Source organism: Haliotis rubra, unplaced genomic scaffold (genome assembly GCF_003918875.1).
Source record: "Haliotis rubra isolate DU_JTF1 unplaced genomic scaffold, ASM391887v1 Scf195, whole genome shotgun sequence".
Lineage (NCBI taxonomy): Eukaryota > Metazoa > Mollusca > Gastropoda > Lepetellida > Haliotidae > Haliotis > Haliotis rubra.
The window spans coordinates 110,778-134,492 of NW_025765947.1; the positions used below are offsets into that span (position 1 = coordinate 110,778).

Consider the following 23,715-nt stretch of genomic DNA (forward strand, 5'->3'; position numbering starts at 1 on the left):
GGCAGAGACTCGTTAAGATGGCGGCTGGTCGGTAGCTGTGCTGAGAGCGGTTGTACAAATGTACTGATTATTTCATATTTAATTTGGTCGCCTGCATTTTCTGTCATGTCTTATGTATCATGCATGTGCTTATGATACTTATGTCGATTATATAGTATTTATTTGAATGTATGTTTGTTCATATTTAAACCTGTACAGCTTGACCTAGCCTTGATCATTTTCAATAGTGCACTATTCTGAACATGCTTCTATTAACAGTAAACTAGAGAAACTACTGTCGGCACTACTGTCTTTCTCTTTATCTCCTAATATCTGTAAGGCCATTTTAATGAAAAAGAAGCAGTGGGTTAGCCAAGTGGTTAACAGGTTAACACGGTTAAAGCGTTTGCTGGTTATGCTGAAAACACCAGTAGACAAGTAGAGTGCCAGTTCGATTCCCAACATGGGTACATTTTGTGAAGCCTATTTCTAGTGCTCCCCTGCTGAAATATTGCTACATGTGGCATAAAACCTGACTCACTTTTAATGAACATTGTTCACCAATTTCATACGGTTCCAGATTATCTTTTGAGCCATTGATCATGCTGTGTTTTCATAACAAGATTTTAATTTTATTGAGGCCACTTGGTTCCAGTCTGTTGGATATTTTTAAACCAATGATTAAACAATTTTCAAATACACGGCATGACATTCTACTTCAGTTAACATTTAATTATCTTCTCTATATCCTTAGACAATTTTAATGTACAAGATATCCCATGAGCTCTTAAGAGTATTGCCTGAGTGATCTAAACATGACCAATTTAGAACTAAATTACTGCTTGTGCATTGACTATGTTGACCTGCTTGTTCTTTGTGTATAAAACGAACTTGGTTGTAATTCACTACCATCACTGCCATAGAAAACACAATTACAGTGTTTATGTTTAGCTTCATTTAACATTTAATTGGTCTTCTAAAATTTTCATACACACACATGCAAAGAAAACTATGTCACATATTCATAAGTCACTTTCTTAAAACCACTAGCTTTTTGTTTTCAGCTTTTTTGTATTATTCCAATGTTTTGACTTTTAGCCCTATAACACATAGAATAAATGGATTTTGTCTTTTGCTTGTTGTGAAAGATGAAGCAAAGGGGAATCACACGGAACTGTGTACCATAGATCAGTTTTAAAACTGACAGTTTCCCAGGACTACAAGATAATATGGATGCAGTATCCCTGACTGATGAAAGCACAAGACAACATCCTCTCTGTTGTTGCTGTTTTTTGTGGTGGCACACTGGTCTAAAGAACCCCTCATTTTCCTCTGCAGAGTTGTGTCCCTTAGCAGTCTCAGCACACAATAACATTGTGTTCAAGTCCCAGATTTGTCAGATTGTGAACCATGGTTTTACAGCACTATGTCATTGCTCTTGGGTGGTATATGTCAGTGACCCATCTTAGACTAAGCTGACATGCTGTCATTTGACTGAAATACTGTTGGTGTTAAATCCAAGTCAGTTACTGATTAGCTGCTGATATTGCTGAAGTTTAGAGTTAACACCCTTCTGTAATTCTCTTCACCTATGAAACACTAACCTACAATGTCTATGCTAAAAAGCTTATGTATGAAGTACTAACCCTGATTCTCATAGTAACAATGAACAATCCTTTCCAGTTGTAGACGAAGCATGCTATCAGATATGGAAGGTGTTTGAAATGTATGACAATGAGTGATGCATCCAGCATGAATTGCCAACCTAGTGGAAGTAGTGGTATGGTCAGTACCACAGTGGCGCCCCCTACGTCAGGCGCGCTACCTAAACCAAGCATTGCAGACACCATTAGACAAGTGGAAGGTCAGATAGCGGTATGTGGTGACGGGTGGCACTGGTTTCAAACAAACTGTTTTGTTCATTCGTCATCATCATCGTTGTCATTGAATCCAGATCATGAATATTCATGAGTTGGAAGACATGAAGGAAATCATATCATGGTCATGGTGTACGTTTTTCAGCTCTGTTTTACTGAGTAGAAAATAGAGGGACATTGTCGTATAGCAGTGTTGATGTCTCTTTGTGTGTATTTTGTTTTGTTCATGTTTGATCATTTTTGAATTTTGGTGTGCGTCTGTGATGTGCTGTCATGGTTATGATTATGTGTGAAAGGGGGACTAAGCTCTAGGGCTGCAACAAATACACTATGTGGTGAATATGATATGTATCACGAATATTGGGTAATGGATACGAATAATTTTTCACGAATACAATATTGCTGTTAAGTGATTGAGGCACAATATGGAATGCCCATGTTGACAGTGTCAATTTGTCACAGTAATAACCAGTGATCTCATGACACTCAAATTTGGTATGTAATAGTTAGAGTTGACAGTACCGTGCGCGCGGCCTTGGCAAACAAACATGACTGCATATGCTAGTACATATTCCATTCTTGCATCTCAGTTGCATGTCTTACTTTGAAAAAGGATGTAAGAATTCAAGTAAAACATGCTCCCTTAATCGCAAATAATTGTTAATATTCGCTTCTGGTGGCCACGAATAACGAATCGAATTCATGAAGGGCTACGGTTCAATTCACCGAATATGCGAGTGAATCATAACAGCCTTACTAGGCTTAAGGACATTTACAGTTCTAGCAAGTTCTGTCCACTGCATTTGTATGCTAACAAGGCTAACGCTTATTTAATATGTGTATCACTCTAACAATCCATTATAGCGGTTATTACACAGACCTTGTCTCAGTTTGACTCTCTTATGCTGTCAATATACCCTGTAGACACTCACTGTGTACCTTTATAAATGATGCTTGACAATATTGAGCATAGTCCCCCTTTTCAAAAGATGCATCCTTGTGTTCGTGAAAATTAGGCCTAGTTACCATGGTGATATGATGGTTAAATAGCAACAATGGCTGAGACTAATTACCAGTCCTTATTTATCTTCTTATAGATTATTATAACATTGCTTCACATACATCATCATCATGTTTATCATGTGTCATGTTTTATTTGAAAAGTTACCATATATTTAAGTGAAAATCAGTGTAACCATAGTAACCACATACTGGATCAACTGATTTAGCAATAAGAACTAGCGAAAAACATATTTGGAAAGTTGTAACAATGATAACAGTATTTGCCATAATAAGCTGAATAAATAAATTTGACAAGAGGGAATGCTTTTTAAGATCATAAACAAGTTGTTGGGGTTGTTTTCAGAAATCAATCATTCTAATATGAGTTGCCATGCACTTTTAGAACTGTTATTTTCAGTCAAAAACATCTATAGTGTACACACGTAAATGTGAACTGTCATCTGAATTTTCAGTCTTGTAACATTTTGGTCGAGATGTTGTAATATGGCAACAATAAGGCGATTCATTTCACAACATTATGAGTGGATTCATTTTTCACCTGGGATTTAGAACATATGGATCTGATTACCACGCCAACCAAAACACTACTCTATACAGGGGTGGAAATAACCCATTGCCCGACGCCCGAGTATAGTGTTTTTTTCTGACGGGCAAGCAAATTTGTATATCACACTGTACCGGTGTCCAGTTGATATTCCAATGTTAATTATGTTGTTTATTTAAAAAATCAACAAGAAAACGGCCGGTATAGTGGAAAAATTATCAGGGCAAGTGATTTTACAGGTGCCACTGTACCGGAATACACGAGCAATTTTAAAGTTATTTCCACCCCTGCTATGCTATAGTAAATCCTGATGAATGGAAAATTGTTGCTATACTTATGTAATGTATATGAGTATTCAAGTATCATGGATGAAGATGTATTTCCAAATAAGTGTGTTAAATAAGGATTGATAAGAGTCTTGTATGGACACTAGGTTCATGTTACTATCGCCATGACTGGTGAGTGTCCTTGAACTCCTTGTTGACCTTCACTCTCCTTCATGTCTTACAGTCCTATGGTCCTGGTCCTCACACTCCGCAACAGAAGGAAGAGTTGTCCAAACTCACATCGTATTTCCACAGGGCTAAGCTGGAGCAACAAAAGGTATTGGTTTTTGTCATCGCGTGACATGTGTAGCGGCAGGGACATGGAACCACAGACAAATGACGGAAAACCATGGAAGTTTGAAAATATACTCCCCATCAAAAGTTTAGACTCACTAGTGTAAATGTAGCCACTTACTTCAGGCAACTGTTCTAGGGTACTGTTTACACATGAACTGATGTATTGTAAAACAAATTCGTAACGTTGAAAATATTATTGTCATGAGTTCAATAAATAATGAAACTGAAAATTGGCAAATTCTTAACAAAACTTTACACCAAAACGCAGCTGTTCACATGCATGATATTTGCACATGCTTTTCAGCAATTTGATGCATGATCCTCATGCAATTCATCTGCATAAGGTTTGCAGTTGGTTCCCCCAAATTTGAGAAGGAATTCATCTTCGATGTAACCACATACATATACATAACATATAGTGAATGCTTTAAGTGAGTCTAAACTTTTGATGGGGAGTATATGTACGAGGATAAATAACAGGATCAGCAGTTTCTGGTTTATCATGTGGAAAGAGTGGCATGAGTTGTACATGATGTATTAATGACAGTATTTTAGGGGTTTTAAAATGGGTTTAAACTTTTCCTTGGCAGTTACTTACAGTTCTGAGGCTAATGCAAGAAGTTGAAGTCCTCATATGAGCTCAAGATGAGGAACTTATTTAGATCTGTTTTCATGATCTGAACAAGCTAACACATGCAGGACTGTCTAACTTTGTGTAGGTTGCTATCTTGAAAGTACTTGTGTGCTGTGTGTGAAGCCCATTCTGGTGTCCTCTGCTGTGATAATAGTGGAATATTGCTAAAATGGCGTAAAACAAGACTCATTCGCTCACTGATATATTTCAGTCTCCTTGTATGATGGGCATACAATTCTCAACATCAGTTCCACACACAGTATAGTGAAAAGCACCCAGGATATGTTGATGTTGGTAAATTTGGAACCACTGTACCAGAATAACAGGGTTCCACTATAGCTCATGATGTAGACCCATAAGGAACATGGCAACACAAGAGTATGTTTATGTAACAGGTATTGATCCAGTATGTTTGTGTAACATTTACTTATGCAAATGTTCATGTTATGGCGGTGTCGTCTCAGGACACCGACATTTCGATTTTCCACTTGTCTCAGGACGCCGACCTGCGGTTTCCTTTGAAGGTTAGGTTCTGATTAGGCTTAATTAGTGTTGTGGATAATCTACTCTAGATGTTTTGATAAGGTGAACTCGTCGCATATGTCACTTCCAATTGATTGAAAAGTTTACAATAACACTTAGCAGAGTGCCAATATTGAACACTGTTCATATCTTTGGTATAAATGTCTATGGAATGGCCACTGGATTCACATTCCATTTAGAAATGGCAAATGCACAGCTAGATCAGAGATTCATCCCTACAGCTTGCGGCAGTCGTTACTTGGTTGTTGGCGGGTTCATGTACAGAGTCAGCAAGAGAAAACAAGACTGGATATCTTGGATATGTACTGCAAAAGACTGCAAATCCACTGCGTCAACAACGAATGACATCGTCACCATGGTGAAAGATGAACACAATCATCAAACTGGGCCAAGAAGCGTCCGTCCAAGAAGAGGAAACATGGGGATTTGGAGCGACGACTGGATAACATCCGTCACCAGCTTGAACAAGGAACACTGTCCATGAGGCAGTTTGCTGATTCAGCATCCCACCTATTGAATTTGGGTTAAAATCTCTGCGAAAAAATGTGTGCTATATGAATTTACGATGTATTTATTAAAAATAGCATGTATTTGCTTATGTGAATCATTGTAAATAATGTTAAAATCTGTCAACTGAGTTTGTTGATGAGTGTTTCAAGTATGGAAATAAACTGATATAAACTGTTTTTATCTTCTCATTAGGTGCGCTCTCATCCGCATAATCCGGATTATCCTCCTCTAAAAACTCGTTGATCCTTCATTGTCCTCGTAATCCATTATTAATTGGCAAAATGAAACTAGTCTCAGGACGTCGACCTTTATATTTCACTCAACCGTAAAGTTTGGTCGAAAGGTCAGCGTTATGAGCCTGAACCGTTATGGTTATAGATAAAAATATGCTTATTGAACATGTATTGGAATCAAAGTGTTTTGTAACTGGAATGATTACCAGAATGTCAGTTTTACATGATATGAATAGTGATAAATATACCATTATGTCTGTGTAACATAATGGTAATAATTACCATTGTGTCTACATAACATTATAATGGTAAAAATTACCAATATGTCTTTGGCCCCATGAAGATCCGGGTTAGAATTGATCTTCAGCAACCCATGCTTGTCATAAGAGGCAACTAACAGGATCAGGTGGTCAGGCTTGCAGACTTGGTTGACACGTCATTGTATCCCAATTACATAGATCAATGCTCATGCCGTTGATCACTAGATTGTCTGGTCCAGACTCGATTACTTACAGACCAGTGCCATATATATAGCTGGCATATTGCTGAGTGTGGTGTAAAAGTTAACTCACTCACTCACTCTTTATCTCTTTATAACATTATTATAGTGATTAATACCATTATGTCTGTGTGACATAATGGCAACAATTTACCATTGTGTCAGTGTAACATGATGGTAATAATTACCATTGTGTGTGTGTCAGTGTAACATAATGGTAATAATTACCATTGTGTCTGTCAGTGTAACATGATGGTAATAATTACCGTTGTGTCTGTGTCAGTGTAACATAATGGTAGTAAATACCATTGTGTCTGTGTCAGTGTAACATGATGGTAATAATTACCATTGTGTCAGTGTAACATAATGGTAGTAATTACCATTGTGTCTGTGTCACTGTAACATAATGGTAATAATTACCATTGTGTCTATGTAACATTATAATGGTAAAACTTACCATTATGCCTTTGTAACATTATAATAGTAATAAATACCATTGTGTCAATGTAACATAATGGTAATAATTCCCATTGTGTCTGTAACATTTATAATGGTAAAAATTACCCCTATGTCTATGTAACATATTGATAATATTTACCATTATGCCTATGTAACATTGTAGTGATAAATACCCTTGTATTGTCTTTGTAGCATTATGATGGTAATAATTATCATTATGTCTTTGTAACATTATAATGGTAATACTGACCATTATGTTGATGTAATATTGTAATGGTAAAAATGACCAGAATGTCTATGTAGCATTGTAATGTTAATGTATACCAGTATGTCTGCCTAACTTTGTAATGGTATAATTACTGATATGTCTATGTAACAGTATTGTTATAAATATCAGTATGTCTTTGTAACATAATGGTAATACCAATATGTGTACACAAGTTATTGCAGATGATGAGTAGCAACAAGTTGCCTGACAACTCCCTGGGCCCTGCAACAATCTCCCCAATGTTGGCAATCCCCCAATCTGCCCAGAACTTGAGCCCAGCCCCTATGCCAGCCCAGGCAACGACTTCTAACGGAGCATCAGGGGGTGAAGGTCGTGTGCTGGACAAGCGCCGCCTACAGGAGCTTGTGAAGGAGGTCGACCCTCTAGAACAGCTGGATGATGATGTTGAAGATGTGAGTCTTGGTTTAATGATGATCATACCTGAACATGCTTAGGCAGTATATATATATAGACTCTAGCATGATTGGTTAATTTAAGTCAATCAGAGTGTGTTATTACATTATACAGTTCTGTGATTTTCCACTAAGCAATTATACATATTTGTTCAGTATATACTGTTAAAGATTGAGTTCATATGTGAAAACAATTCAAGTTTCCTACAAGACATGGTAAGGAGATAACTAGTAGACATGGTAAGGAGATAACTAGTGGACATGGTAAGGAGATAACTAGTGGACATGGTAAGGAGATAACTAGTGGACATGGTAAGGAGATAACTAGTGGACATGGTAAGGAGATAACTAGTGGACATGGTAAGGAGATAACCAGTGGACATGGTAAAGGAGATAACTAGTGGACATGGTAAGGAGATAACTAGTGGACATGGTAAGGAGATAACTAGTGGACATGGTAAGGAGATAACTAGTGGACATGGTAAGGAGATAACTAGTGGACATGGTAAGGAGATAACTAGTGGACATGGTAAGGAGATAACTAGTGGACATGGTAAGGAGATAACTAGTGGACATGGTAAGGAGATAACTAGTGGACATGGTAAGGAGATAACTAGTGGACATGGTAAGGGGATAACTAGTAGACATGGAAAGGAGATAACTAGTGGACATGGAGATAACTAGTGGCATGGAGATAACTAGTGGACATGGTAAGGAGATAACTAGTAGACATGGTAAGGAGATAACTAGTGGACATGGTAAGGAGATAACTAGTGGACATGGTAAGGAGATAACTAGTGGACATGGTAAGGAGATAACTAGTGGACATGGTAAGGAGATAACTAGTGGACATGGTAAGGAGATAACTAGTGGACATGGTAAGGAGATAACTAGTGGACATGGTAAGGAGATAACTAGTGGACTAGTGGACATGGTAAGGAGATAACTAGTGGACATGGTAGTAAGGAGATAACTAGTGGACATGGTAAGGAGATAACTAGTGGACATGGTAAGGAGATAACTAGTGGACATGGTAAGGAGATAACTAGTGGACATGGTAAGGAGATAACTAGTGGACATGGTAAGGAGATAAGTGGGTAGGGGGAACTAGTAGACATGGTAAGGAGATAACTAGTGGACATGGTAAGGAGATAACTAGTGGACATGGTAAGGAGATAACTAGTGGACATGGTAAGGAGATAACTAGTGGACATGGTAAGGAGATAACTAGTGGACATGGTAAGGAGATAACTAGTGGACATGGTAAGGAGATAACTAGTGGACATGGTAAGGAGATAACTAGTGGACATGGTAGTAAGGAGATAACTAGTGGACATGGTAAGGAGATAACTAGTGGACATGGTAAGGAGATAACCAGTGGACATGGTAAGGAGATAACTAGTGGACATGGTAAGGAGATAACTAGTGGACATGGTAAGGAGATAACTAGTGGACATGGTAAGGAGGTAACTAGTGGACATGGTAAGGAGATACCTATGAATGATTAGATGGTTTAACAAGTAGAACGCGTTAAGGTCCGGGTTAGAATATTGATCTTCAGTAACCCATGATTGTCGTAAGAGGCGACTAATGGGATCGGGTGGTCAGACTCGGTGACTTGGTTGACACATGTCATCATATCCCAATTGCGCTGATCGATGCTCATGCTGTTGATCACTGGATTGTCTGGTCCAGACTCGATTATTAACAGACCGCCGCCATATAGCTGGAATATTGCTGAGTGCGGCATAAAACTAAACTCACTAACAAGTACAGACATGTTTCTTCTTCAGGGAGTCTTTGTGGCTTTGAGTTTCAACAGTAACCATGGTAACCGGGATAACTCATACCTTGTTGCAGGTTCTTCTTCAGATAGCTGATGACTTCATTGAGAATGTGGTCAGTGCTTCATGCCAGATTGCCAAACACCGCAAGTCAAACACACTAGAAGTAAAGGATGTCCAGCTCTATCTAGGTCTGTTGACACAGTTTGTCATAATGGTTGTCACAGAATGTCAACATTGGTGTTGCAGTATGTCAACATTGATGTCACAGTATATTATCATAGATGTAACAGCAGGCTTATATCATCAGTATTTCCACACACATATCCCTGTAGCTGTGTGGTATGGCTGGTGTAGATGTGTGGTGTAGTTGTGTGAAAAAACCCAGATGTAATCATGGTAATTGTGTACTGTAGCTGATGCAGGTGTATGATAAAACTGATGTAACTGTGCGATAAAACAAACGTGGTTGTGTGATAAAACTGAAGTAGCTTACTGATGTAGTTGTGTGATAAAACTGAAACTGATGAAGCTGTGTGATAAAACTGATGTAACTGTGTGATAAAACAGATGTGGCTGTGTGATAAAACAGATGTGGTTGTGTGATAAAACTGATGTAGCTATGTGATAAAACTGATGTCGCTGTGTGATAAAACCAGTGTAGTGTGTGATAAAACTGATGGTGCTGTGATAAAACTGATGTTGCTGTGTGATAAAACCGATGTAGCTGTGTGATAAAACTGATGTAGCTGTGTGATAAAATGGATGTAGCTGTGTGATAAAACTGATTTAGCTGTGTGATAAAATGGATGTAGCTGTGTGATAAAACTGAAACTGATGTAGCTGTTATAAAACTAATGTAGTTGTGTTATGAAATGGATGTAGTGTATGATAAAATGGATGTAGCTGTCTGATAAAATTGAAACTGATATAGCTGTGTGATAAAAATGATGTAGTATGTGATAAAACTGATGTAGCTGTGTGATGAAACCCGATGGTGCTGTGTGATAAAACTGATGGAGCTGTGTGATAAAACCGATGTAGTGTGTGATAAAACCGATGGAGCTGTGATAAAATGGATGTAGCTGTGTGATAAAACTGATTCAGCTGTGATAAAATGGATGTAGCTGTGTGATAAAACTGAAACTGATGTAGCTGTTATAAAACTAATGTAGCTGTGTTATGAAATGGATGTAGTGTATGATAAAATGGATGTAGCTGTCTGATAAAATTGAAACTGATATAGCTGTGTGATAAAAATGATGTAGTATGTGATAAAACGGATGTAGCTGTGTGATGAAACTAATGTTGATATGTCTGTATGATACAGCTAATGTAGTTAATACATATGTATAATACACTATGATATCGTTAATATAGCTGTATGATACAGCTGATATGGCTAACATAGCAGCGTGATACAGCTGATATGGCTAACATAGCAGCGTAATACAATTGAATTATTGGTGACTGCCACATTAAGCAATATTCACTCAGTAATCCATTAATCACTGTTTGCGCCTATTGTCCACAGAGAGAAGTTGGAACATGTGGGTGCCTGGATTTGGCTCAGAGGAGATCCGCCCTTTCAAGAAGGCAGCTGTAACAGAGGCTCATAAACAGGTGAGGAATCTAAGGAACCAGATTGATCACCAGCTTGACAAAACTTGGATTGCTAGAGTGGCATGGCAGAGTTGTGTCCCTTTTCCATATTTCTCAATGGAAATGGGTGGGTGAGTGAGTGTGTTTTGTTTAGTTTTACACCTCACTCAGCTATATACGGCGGTCTGTAAATAATCGAGTCTGGACCAGACAACCCAGTGATCAACAGCATGAGCATCGATCTACGTCATTGGAATACGATGACATGTGTCAACCAAGTCAGCGAGCCTGACCACCCAATCCCGTTAGGCACCTCGTCATGGGTCCTATGGAAATGGAGGGTCAGGGTGTGTGGATAAAGCTAAAAATACACAAAAATATTATCTCACTTAAATCTCAACAACAAATAACCATAAGCATTCATCAAAATCACCAGTCAGACATCAACATTCAAAATGCACTTCTAGTGTCTCCCGACGTGATATTGCTGGAATATTGCTAAAAGGGGTGTAAAACCCTACCCACTCACTCAGTCAACATGCACTTCCCAAGCTTAGTGATATTGCTGACGCTGTATATTACAAACAGCTTCATGTGACTGGAGGTGCATGTGGCATGGTTATAGTGCTGGTTATTGCTCACAATATGCAGACTGATAACGGGGGCTCAGTAGTCGATCAGTAATTGTAAACCCCACCACTGAACATATGAGCAACAACAGGACACAATTATAACATTGTGGAAATGTACCAGGCATTGAATAGACCGCCTCCGTGGTGTAGTGGTTAGAGCGTCTGCCCGGATAGCGGAAGGTCGCGGGTTCGATCCCCGACTGCGTCATACCAAAAGACATTAAAATATGGTACTTGTTGGTCCCAGCATGGCGCTTGGCATTAATGGGTACACCAAGGACTGGTCGGCTCGGAGTCAGTATAATGTGTCTGAGTGGGGTATTCATGCTTCACTGCTGCATGGTATCTCAGTGGGCTAGCACTATAAAACCAGCTTCAGTCTGGGCTAGTACAAGCAGCCTCACATACACATACACACACGCATGCACGTCGTCATATGAGCGAAATATTCTCAAGCACGACGTTAAACCCAATTTCACCTCACCTCACCAGGCATTGAATAGTACCGTGATCAAGACGATCGAGGATACATCCTGTTGAGACATTCACACCAGTATGTTGTTTACATTGCAGTTTTACGAGTCAGGAAACTGCATCAGTTTTGTTTTGATTTAACAAACATAATAAGAAACATACTTTCTAAAGTTTAATTTGATGTTTCACTTTTTATACACATTAATTAGTCTCAGAAGCTCATCGGTAATTGCTGACAAGCGAGATCAAACGATTGACTGATCATTCTATCAATCTATCCAGTACAACATGGCAAACCCACTCTGTCTTTTGACTGATGTTAAACCTTTGATATTTTGTTCTCAACATGTCTGTTTCTAACCTCCATTTTGTGTTTCAGAGGATGGCATTGATCCGCAAGACATTGAAGAAGTACTGATCATCTTCATCTTCACCTTCATGCCAACCACTGTTGTGTCACCTGTCATCATGTCCGTGTGACAATATCGGGGTCCACCACGCTGTCTCCTCCACTGGCTGCTTGTAGAGACTCGGCCATGTTGCACAAACCAATCTTAGCGCTACGACTATCATCATAAGCCTCTGTTGAGTATGGGAGTTACTATCAACTTATCGCTAAGATCGCTTTCTTGTTTTATGGACCTCTACCACAGTGAACACTGCCCGAGACTTGCTTCAAGGGAATACAGTACAGTGGCCCATTCCACAAAGCGATCGTAGCGATATGACTGTCGTAAGCAGGGGTGGAAATAACCCATTGCCCGACGTCCGAGTCCAGTGTATTTTTCTGTCGGGCAAGCAAATTTGTATATCACGCTGTACCGGTGTCCAGTTGACTTTCCAATGTTAATAATGTTATTTATTTAAAAAATCAACAAGAAAACGGCGGTATAGTGGACAAATTATTAGGGCAAGTGATTTTACATATGCCTCTGTACCGGAGTACACTAGCAATTTTAAAGTTATTTCCACCCCTGGTAAGTCTATGTTAAAGTATGGGAGTGATGATCATCATGCGCTACGATCGCTTTGTGGAGCAGTACCCAGATCTGATTCTAAGAACCTAGGAATACATTCAGGTCCCCATTGCGCAAGTGATATTAGCAGTACAACTAACGTAAGACCGAGTTAATCACTCTCCTACCCAAAGTTCCAAGCAGCCAGCATCATACCTATAGCATAGGCCAGCACCAAATTAGCAATCGTCACATCTCCTCACAGTCCATCAAAGATATTGCATGTTGATCATCAGTTTCATTTCATACAAGTCTGTATGTCTAGAATCATATCTGACAGAATGCTTAACCTTGAGAAAACATCCTAAAAAAAATCTTTCCCTTTGTGTATTTATCCTTTGCTTACAATGGTTATATGGCTCCAGGTGCTGTCATCAAAGCACTTCAGAGAGCTGTCCATACAGTCACTTGTAGACATACATGTATTGTCATGCACACATCACTGTCGCAGTTGTAGTAGCATATCAATATCGCTATGCAAAAACAAGGAATGTGTTAGGAATGCATTAGGCTTGTTTGGTCTCATTTCGGAATTGGTATATTTCTTTACAATCAAGAGAAGGTCTGGTCTCGTGATATGGTAATTAACCCACGGCAATGGTGTTAACACTACGTCATCTCGGGATTGTGTCTTTAAAAGTATGGAAGTTCCTGTCAACTTAACCCTAACATTGCTTTGTTGGTGCTGTGGGGTCCAGATCATATGTTTAACTAATTCATTTCTTGTTTTATGGACAAACTTGCCCAATGTTTTACTAGACAAAATAAATAACACAATGTGCTGTCTTGGTTGACAATATCCTTACTTTAACTCCAGATATTTTTGTAAATTTGCTTAGATATTTAAAAAACAAACGTTTTGATGGAACAAAAGCATATTTAACATAATTGTCAGATTAGATTGATAGCAAGTCTATAGTAACTTGTGTCCGACATTTTAAACTGGGAATAATTTTTCTTATGGTCACAAACTTGTGGTAACACTACACAATTGTAGACTTTATATGATGTAAATACCATGAAAGATTTTTCAGGGATATCTCATCAAGCTATTTGTCTGTCACAGGAATCCAGAACTATGTTTCGGGCTAATCGGAGAGTTGTATTCTGGACGTGCGCTCCTCATAGTTATCAGTTACTGTTGGACTCTATCACGACTAAACTTAAACCTATGTCAACATTACCAATTCATTAACATTAACCTTCGGGTATTTAGAAAATACTACCGTAATCTTAATTCTAGGTATTATAAGTTTACCTTATTTTCATTCAGCCAAGAAAGCTTGTAAAATAACAAATAATATTGGTCAGACATTAATTTATTTATTGGTACCACATATTGCAAAGATTGAGCTGTAAGAAAGAGTTTTGTCCTTACTTGCTTCATACTATAAGGAATCATTGTGACCATTCATCCAATGTCTTGTACAGACTCATGTATTTCGAAACCAAGTTCTCAAGAATGCAATGCAAAATGTAGGAATACTCTGGAATAATGCTGTAGGTAGGGGTGAAACAACACAGAAAGATCACAGGGCGTACCATTTTTCAATACACATGCAGGACAAATTGTGTGGAAACTACTTGACTTATAATATTTCAGAGTGGGCTCTAAATGTGAAGGGCGGTGGGGTAGCCTAGGAGTTAAAGCATTTGATAGTCACACCGATGGACTGGGTTCGATTCCCCACATGGCCACAATGTGTGAAGCCTATTTCTGGTGTCTCCCACTGTGATGTTGCTTGAATATTGCTACAAGCGGCATAAAACCAAACTCACTCACTCACCCACTAAAGGTGAAGCCAACAAGCAGATTTTTTAGTAGTTAAAGTGAAATGCTAATTACAGTTCATTTTGCAACATTTAAGTGGCAAAAATGCCAGACGGTAGGGGTGTCATTAAATGAGTAGCATGTTGTATATTGTATCGATACAGAAAAAAATGTATCATGTATCATATCATCACATGAAAACTGGTTTGAAGTTCATGGTACACTGTTGTATAGTTTCACCCCTAACTGAAAGTATGACAGCAGCAGCAGAAATATGCACTAGTCCATTTCCTTGCAAAAGTAATTCGAGGCAACCTGAGGACTATCGGTAGTTGAAATTTGTCATTTTAATGGTTTTGCTGTATGTTACAGTTACAGGACTAGTGGGCTATAATGTTAGTTTCTATTGTGGTATGATGGAGTCGAGATGGTTCCACTCTTTTCATCTGTACAGAAGACTGTGACATAAGGGACCGTTAACCATTGGGGTGTGTGGGGGGGTGATGATGATATTTATGGAGAAGCATGTACAATGTGAATGACCCTCCCTAAAATTTATGTTCTAAATAAGTGACCACCCCACTAGTACATGTGTACAAAATTTATGACCCTCCCCCAACCTCCCCAGAACAAACATCTGCAACACACACACACACACACACACACACACACACACCCCTCCCTATTAGCCATAAGTTATACTATTCACACTTTGCTAAGGATCAGATCGTTGATTCAACAGAAAACTATGATGTGGGGTCTAAATTGGTTGCAATATCTAAGCTTATTGTAAGCATGGATCCTAGGTTTCAGTATGTCACTGCATCTTGTGGATCCCATACCTGCTATTGACAGGTGTTGTGTACTTGTCAATGAATCATTCCATGATTTGCAAAATGGTTAATTGGTGCCATGACAACCATTTTTATGGTTACTCATGTATCATTGATACATGATTGGTTAGATTGAAGTGGCTGTTTGCCTAAAGAAGGGTTACCATATTATTATTTATCCAGTTTTAAATGGATACAATTTCAAATTATGAATCTATGTTTAAGTAAAGAATTTCTGTGATCCTTAGCAAAGTGTGAGTAGTATATGAATGGTCCCTAAGTGCTGCGACCTAACAGGAGGGCCACATGAACTCACATGTGAACAACCTGGAACTAGCCAAATATTATCTCAGAGTCAAGGAGAGAAGTGGTTGTTATTTCTCTGTGCTAGTCAGTGAGGAGAGCTGCACATGACCAAGTTATCTTCAGATCTTGATGGTAAATGTTGATATAGTGGTCATGGGAGGTGTGAGTTTCACTAAGGACAACTAAATAGTCATGTGAATATATAGAAAGACTCACAATATCTGTAAATAATGTTCACTGTTTGTAGAGCTGAGTAGATTATTCTTAAATAATATTTTGTTTTCACAGTCATTAGAATATTTTGCATTAGCAGAATTTGAGCATGGTGATGCATGTTGTGAAAAAAAGGCTGCAAGTATAATATCTTCATGCAATGAGCCCAGATTTGGTCATACCCCTTATTTCTTACTTTAGTTGATAAGTGTACTTAATGTGAAGAAAATGTATTGGGGGTGGAAGGTGGGGTTGTTTGGTTTCCAATATGTATAAATTATAGTTTGTTATGTGACAGCGTACAGGCACAAGATACTAGTACACATCATCAGGTTCATGGACTGATGATGGAGGCAGTGGGGTAGCCAAGTGGTTAAAGCGTTCGCTCTTCATGCGAAGACCCGGGTTCGATTCCCCACATGGGTACAGTGTGTGAAGCCCATTTCGGTAAGACTACAGAATACCGGATACCTTCTGCCATCTTTGAAAGCACGCGAGTTTACTTAGGGTTAGGCTAAGGTTTAGGGTTAGGGTCAGGGTAAGGTTTAGGGTTAAGCGTTTGGGTTCGGGTGACGTGACACTAAACAATATGGCTGGTAGGTATCCGGTATTCTGTAGGTGTACCCCCATTTCTTGTGTCCCCCGCCATGATATTGCTGGAATATTGCTACAAGTGGTGTAAGACTATAATCACTCACTTATGGACTGATGACAGTGTCACTGTACCCATGAAAAATTTCAAGCTGTGACATCTTTTGAATGATGTTCACAATCGTCATGAGACTCAAATGCCTGTGTACCATCAGTGTGTGGATCATGTTGATGCATGTCATGTAATAGGGAAGGGCTGTTTCAGCCCCATGGGGTCTTGAGGCACATGTCATCATGTCAACAGTGTGTGGATCATGTTGATGTACCTGATGCATGTCATGTAATAGGGAAGGGCTGTTTCAGCCCCATGGGGTCTTGAGGCACATGTCGTCATGTCAACAGTGTGTGGATCATGTTGATGCATGTCATGTAATAGGGAAGGGCTGTTTCAGCCCCATGGGGTCTTGAGGCACATGTCGTCATGTCAGCAGTGTGTGGATCATGTCAATGTACCGGATGCATGTCATGTAGTAAAATAGGGTTGTTTCAGCCCCATGACAAGGTGTAGCGAGTTTAGAAATCAAGCTCTCAGATCCAGTGACGGAATATTTAGTATGATGTAGCAGGGATCCTTGTAACCCTTATAGTTAAAATAATAATAAACGGGTTCAGTTGATTGACATGTTACAGCAGCACAAAAAAACACAGGATCCTCTTTCGTTTGTAGCAGTAGATTGCCTTGTGTTTTCTGGGGGAAGCTACTATGTGTTACAAACAATACAACAACAATAAAGTCTTTGATTATGATCACGGAAACTACGTATTGTTAGCTAATGTTTACTTTCCAATGTCAAGATGTCAATTACTTCGTGAACAACGAGGAGAATTCTTTGGATATACAACTTCTGTAATATTAATATGAGCGATGTTTCGGTGAAGCTACTAACATCGTTATCAAGTAAGTGGTGTTAGTAGCTACACCGAATCGTCGCTCATATTAATATTAAAGAAGTTGTATATCCATAGAATTCTCCTCGTTCATCACACCAACTTCTAAATGCCACTCAAAGAATTATTTACTCAGTGTCAGGCCTCACTCACATGCTGGAAACACTGAGGAATGTTAGTTTGCTTTTGTCTGCCCGTGGATTAAGATTGTGTATTGCCGCGAAACACGCTGTACATATTTATTTGCTTTGTTAGCCCTTTCTCTTTTGTATTGTTGATCATATATTTCATGTTAGTGCTTTGTGGGGTTTGAAATGTCAGAAGGAAGTAGGTCATAATTTCAAACCAATAACTTTAGATTTTATTTTGAATATTTTGTATAATTTGAAATTTCAATTCTACTAATCAGTTAATGTTAGCATGGTTTTAAAAAATGTAACAAACGGTCAGTTTGGTAAAGAATTTCAATTACCCTTCAGCGTTGATATTATTATAGATGATATCCTGTTGTCAGCTCAAAAACGGTCTCGGTGTGAATGCTGAAAGTGTGATTGTGAACTACATCATCTAACATAATTCAGTATTTATATTTTTGTAGTCTCTTCAAACCCATTAGTGGAGATGACTTGCTAGGTAGTGTAAAGATCTGAAAATATCTATTCTGCCGGACCAAATAATGTTGAAAGCATTTAAGTTTAACGTCCACCATGAAGCCTGTGTAGGATTGATTTCACTGCTTACAGCATGTTTGATCATGTGGTGTTAGAATGTCTATGTAAATAGTAGGGTATGGTGTCTGTGTGAACTCATTACTGTCCACTTTGCCTTAAGTTGAAATGAGAATGTTGGACATGGTGGTTGATTGTAAGATTTACTCTGCAGCATGTGATATGTGACCGAAACACCTGAATGAATTTGTAAATAATGACACATGCGATCATGGTATAAATCTACATTTGTACATGTAATATTGTTTTGTTATGTTTGTGTCACTTTGACAAATAACGACTCAAGTGCTTGAGGATATGTTGTACAAAGCAATCTTTGTGCTTCGATTATTGTAAGTTTTCAAGTGTGAGTGCATCATCCCAGCACTAGATGGCTTTGTAGAACAGCACCCTGTCTCAAATGCAGCAATTCACTGTGGAGATCTGTGATTGTGGGTTCAAATCCCAGATTCGCACGGTTTTAGGTTCTTGGTCTGTCGTGCATAAACCCTACCCAAGTCATCAGTGACCTTGACCCATGCATACAAATTACCTAAGCCATCAATGATCATGATTTGACCTTGACCCATACATACACCTGTCCAAAGCCATCAATTATAATGTGACCTTGACCAATGCATTCACATCACCTGAGCCATCAGTGCATTCGTCACCACTTGCCCCTTTCCGTAACCTCCAAGAAGACTCGTCCCCTACTCGATACTTGTTATGTGCGAAAATATGACAAACCAATCAGAATGTGCGTAATGGATGCAGTGCTTTGATAAAAATAATCCCGACTACTTAAATCGATTATGGCATTATGTTATTGTTTAAAAAAATCATGAAAAATATATATCGCCTTATTGAAAGTACTAAGAACGTAGCTAACAGAATTGTGCTGTGTAATGTGAAGTTTTTGATAAGAATCATGCGATTGACGGTGAGAGATTAAAATGCAAGCACGTGAGTTTGTTGACATAACGGATCTCATGGGTCCAACTGAGTGTATTTCTTGAGGGCTATTTGTGGTGATTGTACGTGCGCTTCCAACAGTTTTGGGAAATGTAATTATAGATCGCTACGAGTTTCAAAACAATTATATTATATTATATCTGTATGTAACTTATCAACTTTAATCTTTAACATTGGGCTTATATTTCACATCACTGGGGATATTTTAGTCTGACCTTTTTTTTGGTCATTTATATGTTTTTCTGTGATTTCATTTAAAATTCATTGGGGGTGTGACAGCAACGTTATACGAATGTTCAGTTTGAGAAATATTTTAAAGTCATTTTTGAGTACCTGTTAGGGGATTTAATGTAGCTGAAAAGATTATTTTATTTGCATATTCAATAAAAAATATTCCCATTTGTGATTATTAAACCCTATTTAGAAAATTAATATAATTAGAAATATTAGGTGAACAGCTGGTAATAATTACATTAAAATATGTCTTAACAAATATGTTTTTCTTCTTCGTTTAGTTGTATCAAAGAGGTTTCATTCTTTAAAATAAATAAGTAAAAACAGCAATACATTGTACAATGTACAAGTGCTTCGGTGATTTTAATAGAAACATTGAAATCAAACAGTGATAGAGTTATCGTTCTTGTTTAAAGTAGTTCTGATGTTCTGCCAATATGAAATCCTTCCAGAGGGGCACGAGTCGCTATTCGGATTGTCGCGGAATAACACGAGTTGGTCATGAATGCCATCAGTGATCATGATTTGACCTTGACCCATGCATACACATTACCAAAGCCATCAATGATCATTTGACCTTGACCCATACATACACCTGACCAAAGCCATCAATCGTAATGTGACCTTGACCCATGCATACCCATTACCTAAGACGATCATGATTTGACCTTGACCCATGCATACACATTACCCAAGACATACATGATCATGATTTGACCTTGACCCATGCATGCACATTACCTAAGCCATCAATAATCAGGATTTGACCTTGACCCATGCATACACATTACCAAAGCCATCAATGATCATTTGACCTTGACCCATACATATACCAACCAAAGCTATCAATTGTTTTGTGACCTTGACCCATGCATACCCATTACCTAAGACATACATGATCATGATTTGACCTTGACTCATGCATGCACATTACCTAAGACATCCATGATCATGATTTGACCTTGACCCATGCATACACATTACCTAAGCCATCAGGGATAATGATTTGACCTTGACCCATGCATACACATTACCTAAGCCATCAATAATCATGATTTGACTTTGACCCATGCATACACATTACCTAAGACATCCATGATCATGATTTGACCTTGACCCATGCATGCACATTACCTAAGACATCCATGATCATGATTTGACCTTGACCCATGCATACACATTACCTAAGCCATCAGGGATAATGATTTGACCTTGACCCATGCATACACATTACCTAAGCCATCACTAATCATGATTTGACTTTGACCCATGCATACACATTACCTAAGACATCCATGATCATGATTTGACCTTGACCCATGCATACACATTACCTAAGACATCCATGATCATGATTTGACCTTGACCCATGCATACACATTACCTAAGCCATCAGTGATCATGATTTGACCTTGACCCATGCATACCCATTACCTAAGATCAGTAACTTGAGTATGATGTATATATCCGACAATTGCCCAGAAATAAAACAGTGCTGTACTTTACATGATATACCTGTCATTTTGTCCAATCCATAAAGACACACATCAAGACAGCAAAGCTATTTTCAATATGTTTATTGAAAGCTCTCTACATGCATCAAAAGAAAATGCATATACAATATTTGGCCGAGGGTACATCAATAGGAATCACACTGGCAACAAATCTATTAAAAAACTAGATAAATACTTTTGTAAAAACACAGAATCACAGCCAATATAGTAAAAGAGGCACATTTTTAATGTATACAACAAAACGACAGACTATGTGAACTGGTCAAAGCGTACTGAGAATAGGGTTGTTTTGAACATGACATGAAGGAAAAGATCACATCAAAGTTGTGCATTGTACAAGCTAGTAGCTGATCACAGAACAGCTGGTATGTGCAATCTCTAATAGACAACTGGGTGCCAGGAAACATGTTAGGCCCCACCCTTTGTTCCGATATTTTTAACAAAGTCGGATGAGCGAGTGAGATTAGCACCAGAAATGGGCCTCACACATTGTACCCATGTGGGGAATCAAACCCGGGTCTTCAGCTCGACAAGCGAACGGTTTAACCACTAGGCAACGCCACCAACTCAAGTTGGATGAATGTCAGCTGAAAAGCGGTCACATGCATCCACAAGGAAAGGCTAAAGAAGTTTGACTGTTGAACAGGAGACCTCCAATAGTTGTCAACTGAAGTTCAACCTCCAATAGTTATCAACTAAAGCTCACCATTCACTTAGCACACATCTTGAATGGGACATTTTAGTTGGATATGGTCAGGAATGTTGTGATTACTTTTAAAAGTGAGGCTCAAACCAGCTCTGTATGCAGAAATAATGACAAGTTTTGGACCATATTCTACATATAAAGATTGTTTGCATAATATAAAAGGCAACAATATCCCAACGATAAACAACATTCCACAGTAGCACACATATATCTGAGCAAAAACAGTTTTCAGATGCCATTCTGAGATGTCAACAAAATGTCTTCTTGTAAGAATCTCACTGTAAAACAATACATCTTTGTAATTTCATCTTTCAACCTTATTCAACCTTGAGTGAGTGAGTGAGTTTAGTTTTATTCCACTTGTTGCAATATTCCAGCAATATCACAGTAGGGGACACCACAAATGGGCTTCACACATTATACCCATGTGGGGAATCAAACCTGGGTCTTCGGCGTGACGAGCAAACGCTTTAACCACTAGGCTCCCCCACCGCCCCTTTATTCAACCTTGACCTTCGTCCATGTGTCATTACACCTATAGTTAGTTTGCAGTCACTTGAAGTCTTTCTTTTTTTTCAAGTTGATCGCTATTGGATTTGAGAACATAAAACAACCTCTGGCATGAAACTGTTTAGACTGCAATATTTTACTTTTCAATAAAGAAAAAAACAATTTCATAATTGGTACAATAGATATTTCATTTAATATACTGTAGAAACAGAACAAAACTGTAATACTGTTAGTGTAGAAGGCATTAAAAAGTACTATACATAGTTACAATGTCTATATACACACTGAAAATGAACTGGTTCAAACATCAAAAATATTGTCATCTGTTAAAAAACCACATGAAATACCTAATATAATCTGAATGAAGATTTTGATTGTAATTGTGAAATTCATTAACATAACAAAACAATATCTAGTTTTGGAAAACAAAATGATGACTTTGGTAAATCTTCCAAAGTTCCTCTGAAATAGATCACTGAAATCATATCTCTAAACTGAAAATAACAGTAAACAGAAGAATGAAGGAACAAAATTCAGTTTCTGAAATTATTATTAAACTTCATATTTCCAAGTCATTTTAGAACAATAAATAGTAGTACCCTTTGTGTTGCTCAAATATACAAACATACGACTATTTATTTACATCTATGAAACAGTAGCAGTGTTATCAGAAACCCTGTAGTAACAAACACGATGAATTTGTAAAGTCAGTATACATCAGGAAAATATATAGTATACATTTTATACATAAAGACATCAGAACCTTTTCATATATTGCTTCCAATAAATGTAATTCTGTTTCTTGTACGTTCACAATGGATTAGGAATGTAGAAAGACTCAAGAGCAAAAGTAACTGTGATGAGATAAGTGTAAAGAAAAGTGAACATTTAACATGATTATATTTACAACCAAAAACTGTTAACATGATTATATTTACGACCAAAAACTGTTAACATGATTATATTTACAACCAAAAACTGTTAACATGATAATATTTACAACCAAAAACTGTTAACATGATTATATTTACGACCAAAAACTGTTAACATGATTATATTTACAACCAAAAACTGTTGTGTCAAATTTATGGTTGCCTCGAAGGAAAGCTTGGTCCCCTTGTACACTTTCTATATTCATCATTTTTGGTTGTATCAAACCTCAGATAACTCAGAATAGTGAGTGAGTGAGTGAGTTGGGCTTTACGACGCTTTTAGCAATATTCGAGCAATATCACGGTGGGGGACACCAGAAATGGGCTTCACACATTGTACCCATGTGGGGAATCAAACGCTG

At 38.1% G+C, this 23,715-nt stretch overlaps 1 protein-coding gene across 1 annotated transcript; it reads left to right on the top strand.

Moving 5' to 3' along the window:
- Positions 1 to 9: 9 nt before the first annotated feature.
- LOC124274835 (transcription initiation factor TFIID subunit 12-like) lies at positions 10 to 12,911 on the top strand. The gene is made up of 7 exons (XM_046710198.1): positions 10 to 60; positions 1,663 to 1,854; positions 3,934 to 4,026; positions 7,366 to 7,605; positions 9,466 to 9,580; positions 10,924 to 11,012; positions 12,477 to 12,911. Exons 2-7 carry the CDS (start codon positions 1,708 to 1,710, stop codon positions 12,513 to 12,515), a joined length of 723 nt encoding a protein of 240 aa, XP_046566154.1. The 5' UTR covers positions 10 to 60; positions 1,663 to 1,707; the 3' UTR covers positions 12,516 to 12,911.
- The last annotated feature ends 10,804 nt before the right edge of the window (positions 12,912 to 23,715 follow it).

What these genes read in the sequence shown, in the direction of transcription:
- LOC124274835 (XM_046710198.1), top strand. Translation starts at nt 1,708, where the DNA reads ATGACAATGAGTGATGCATCCAGCATGAATTGCCAACCTAGTGGAAGT. An exon ending in TGGATGATGATGTTGAAGAT is followed by an intron (nt 7,606 to 9,465) that starts GTGAGTCTTGGT and finishes ACCTTGTTGCAG; the next exon opens with GTTCTTCTTCAGATAGCTGA. An exon ending in GGATGTCCAGCTCTATCTAG is followed by an intron (nt 9,581 to 10,923) that starts GTCTGTTGACAC and finishes TATTGTCCACAG; the next exon opens with AGAGAAGTTGGAACATGTGG.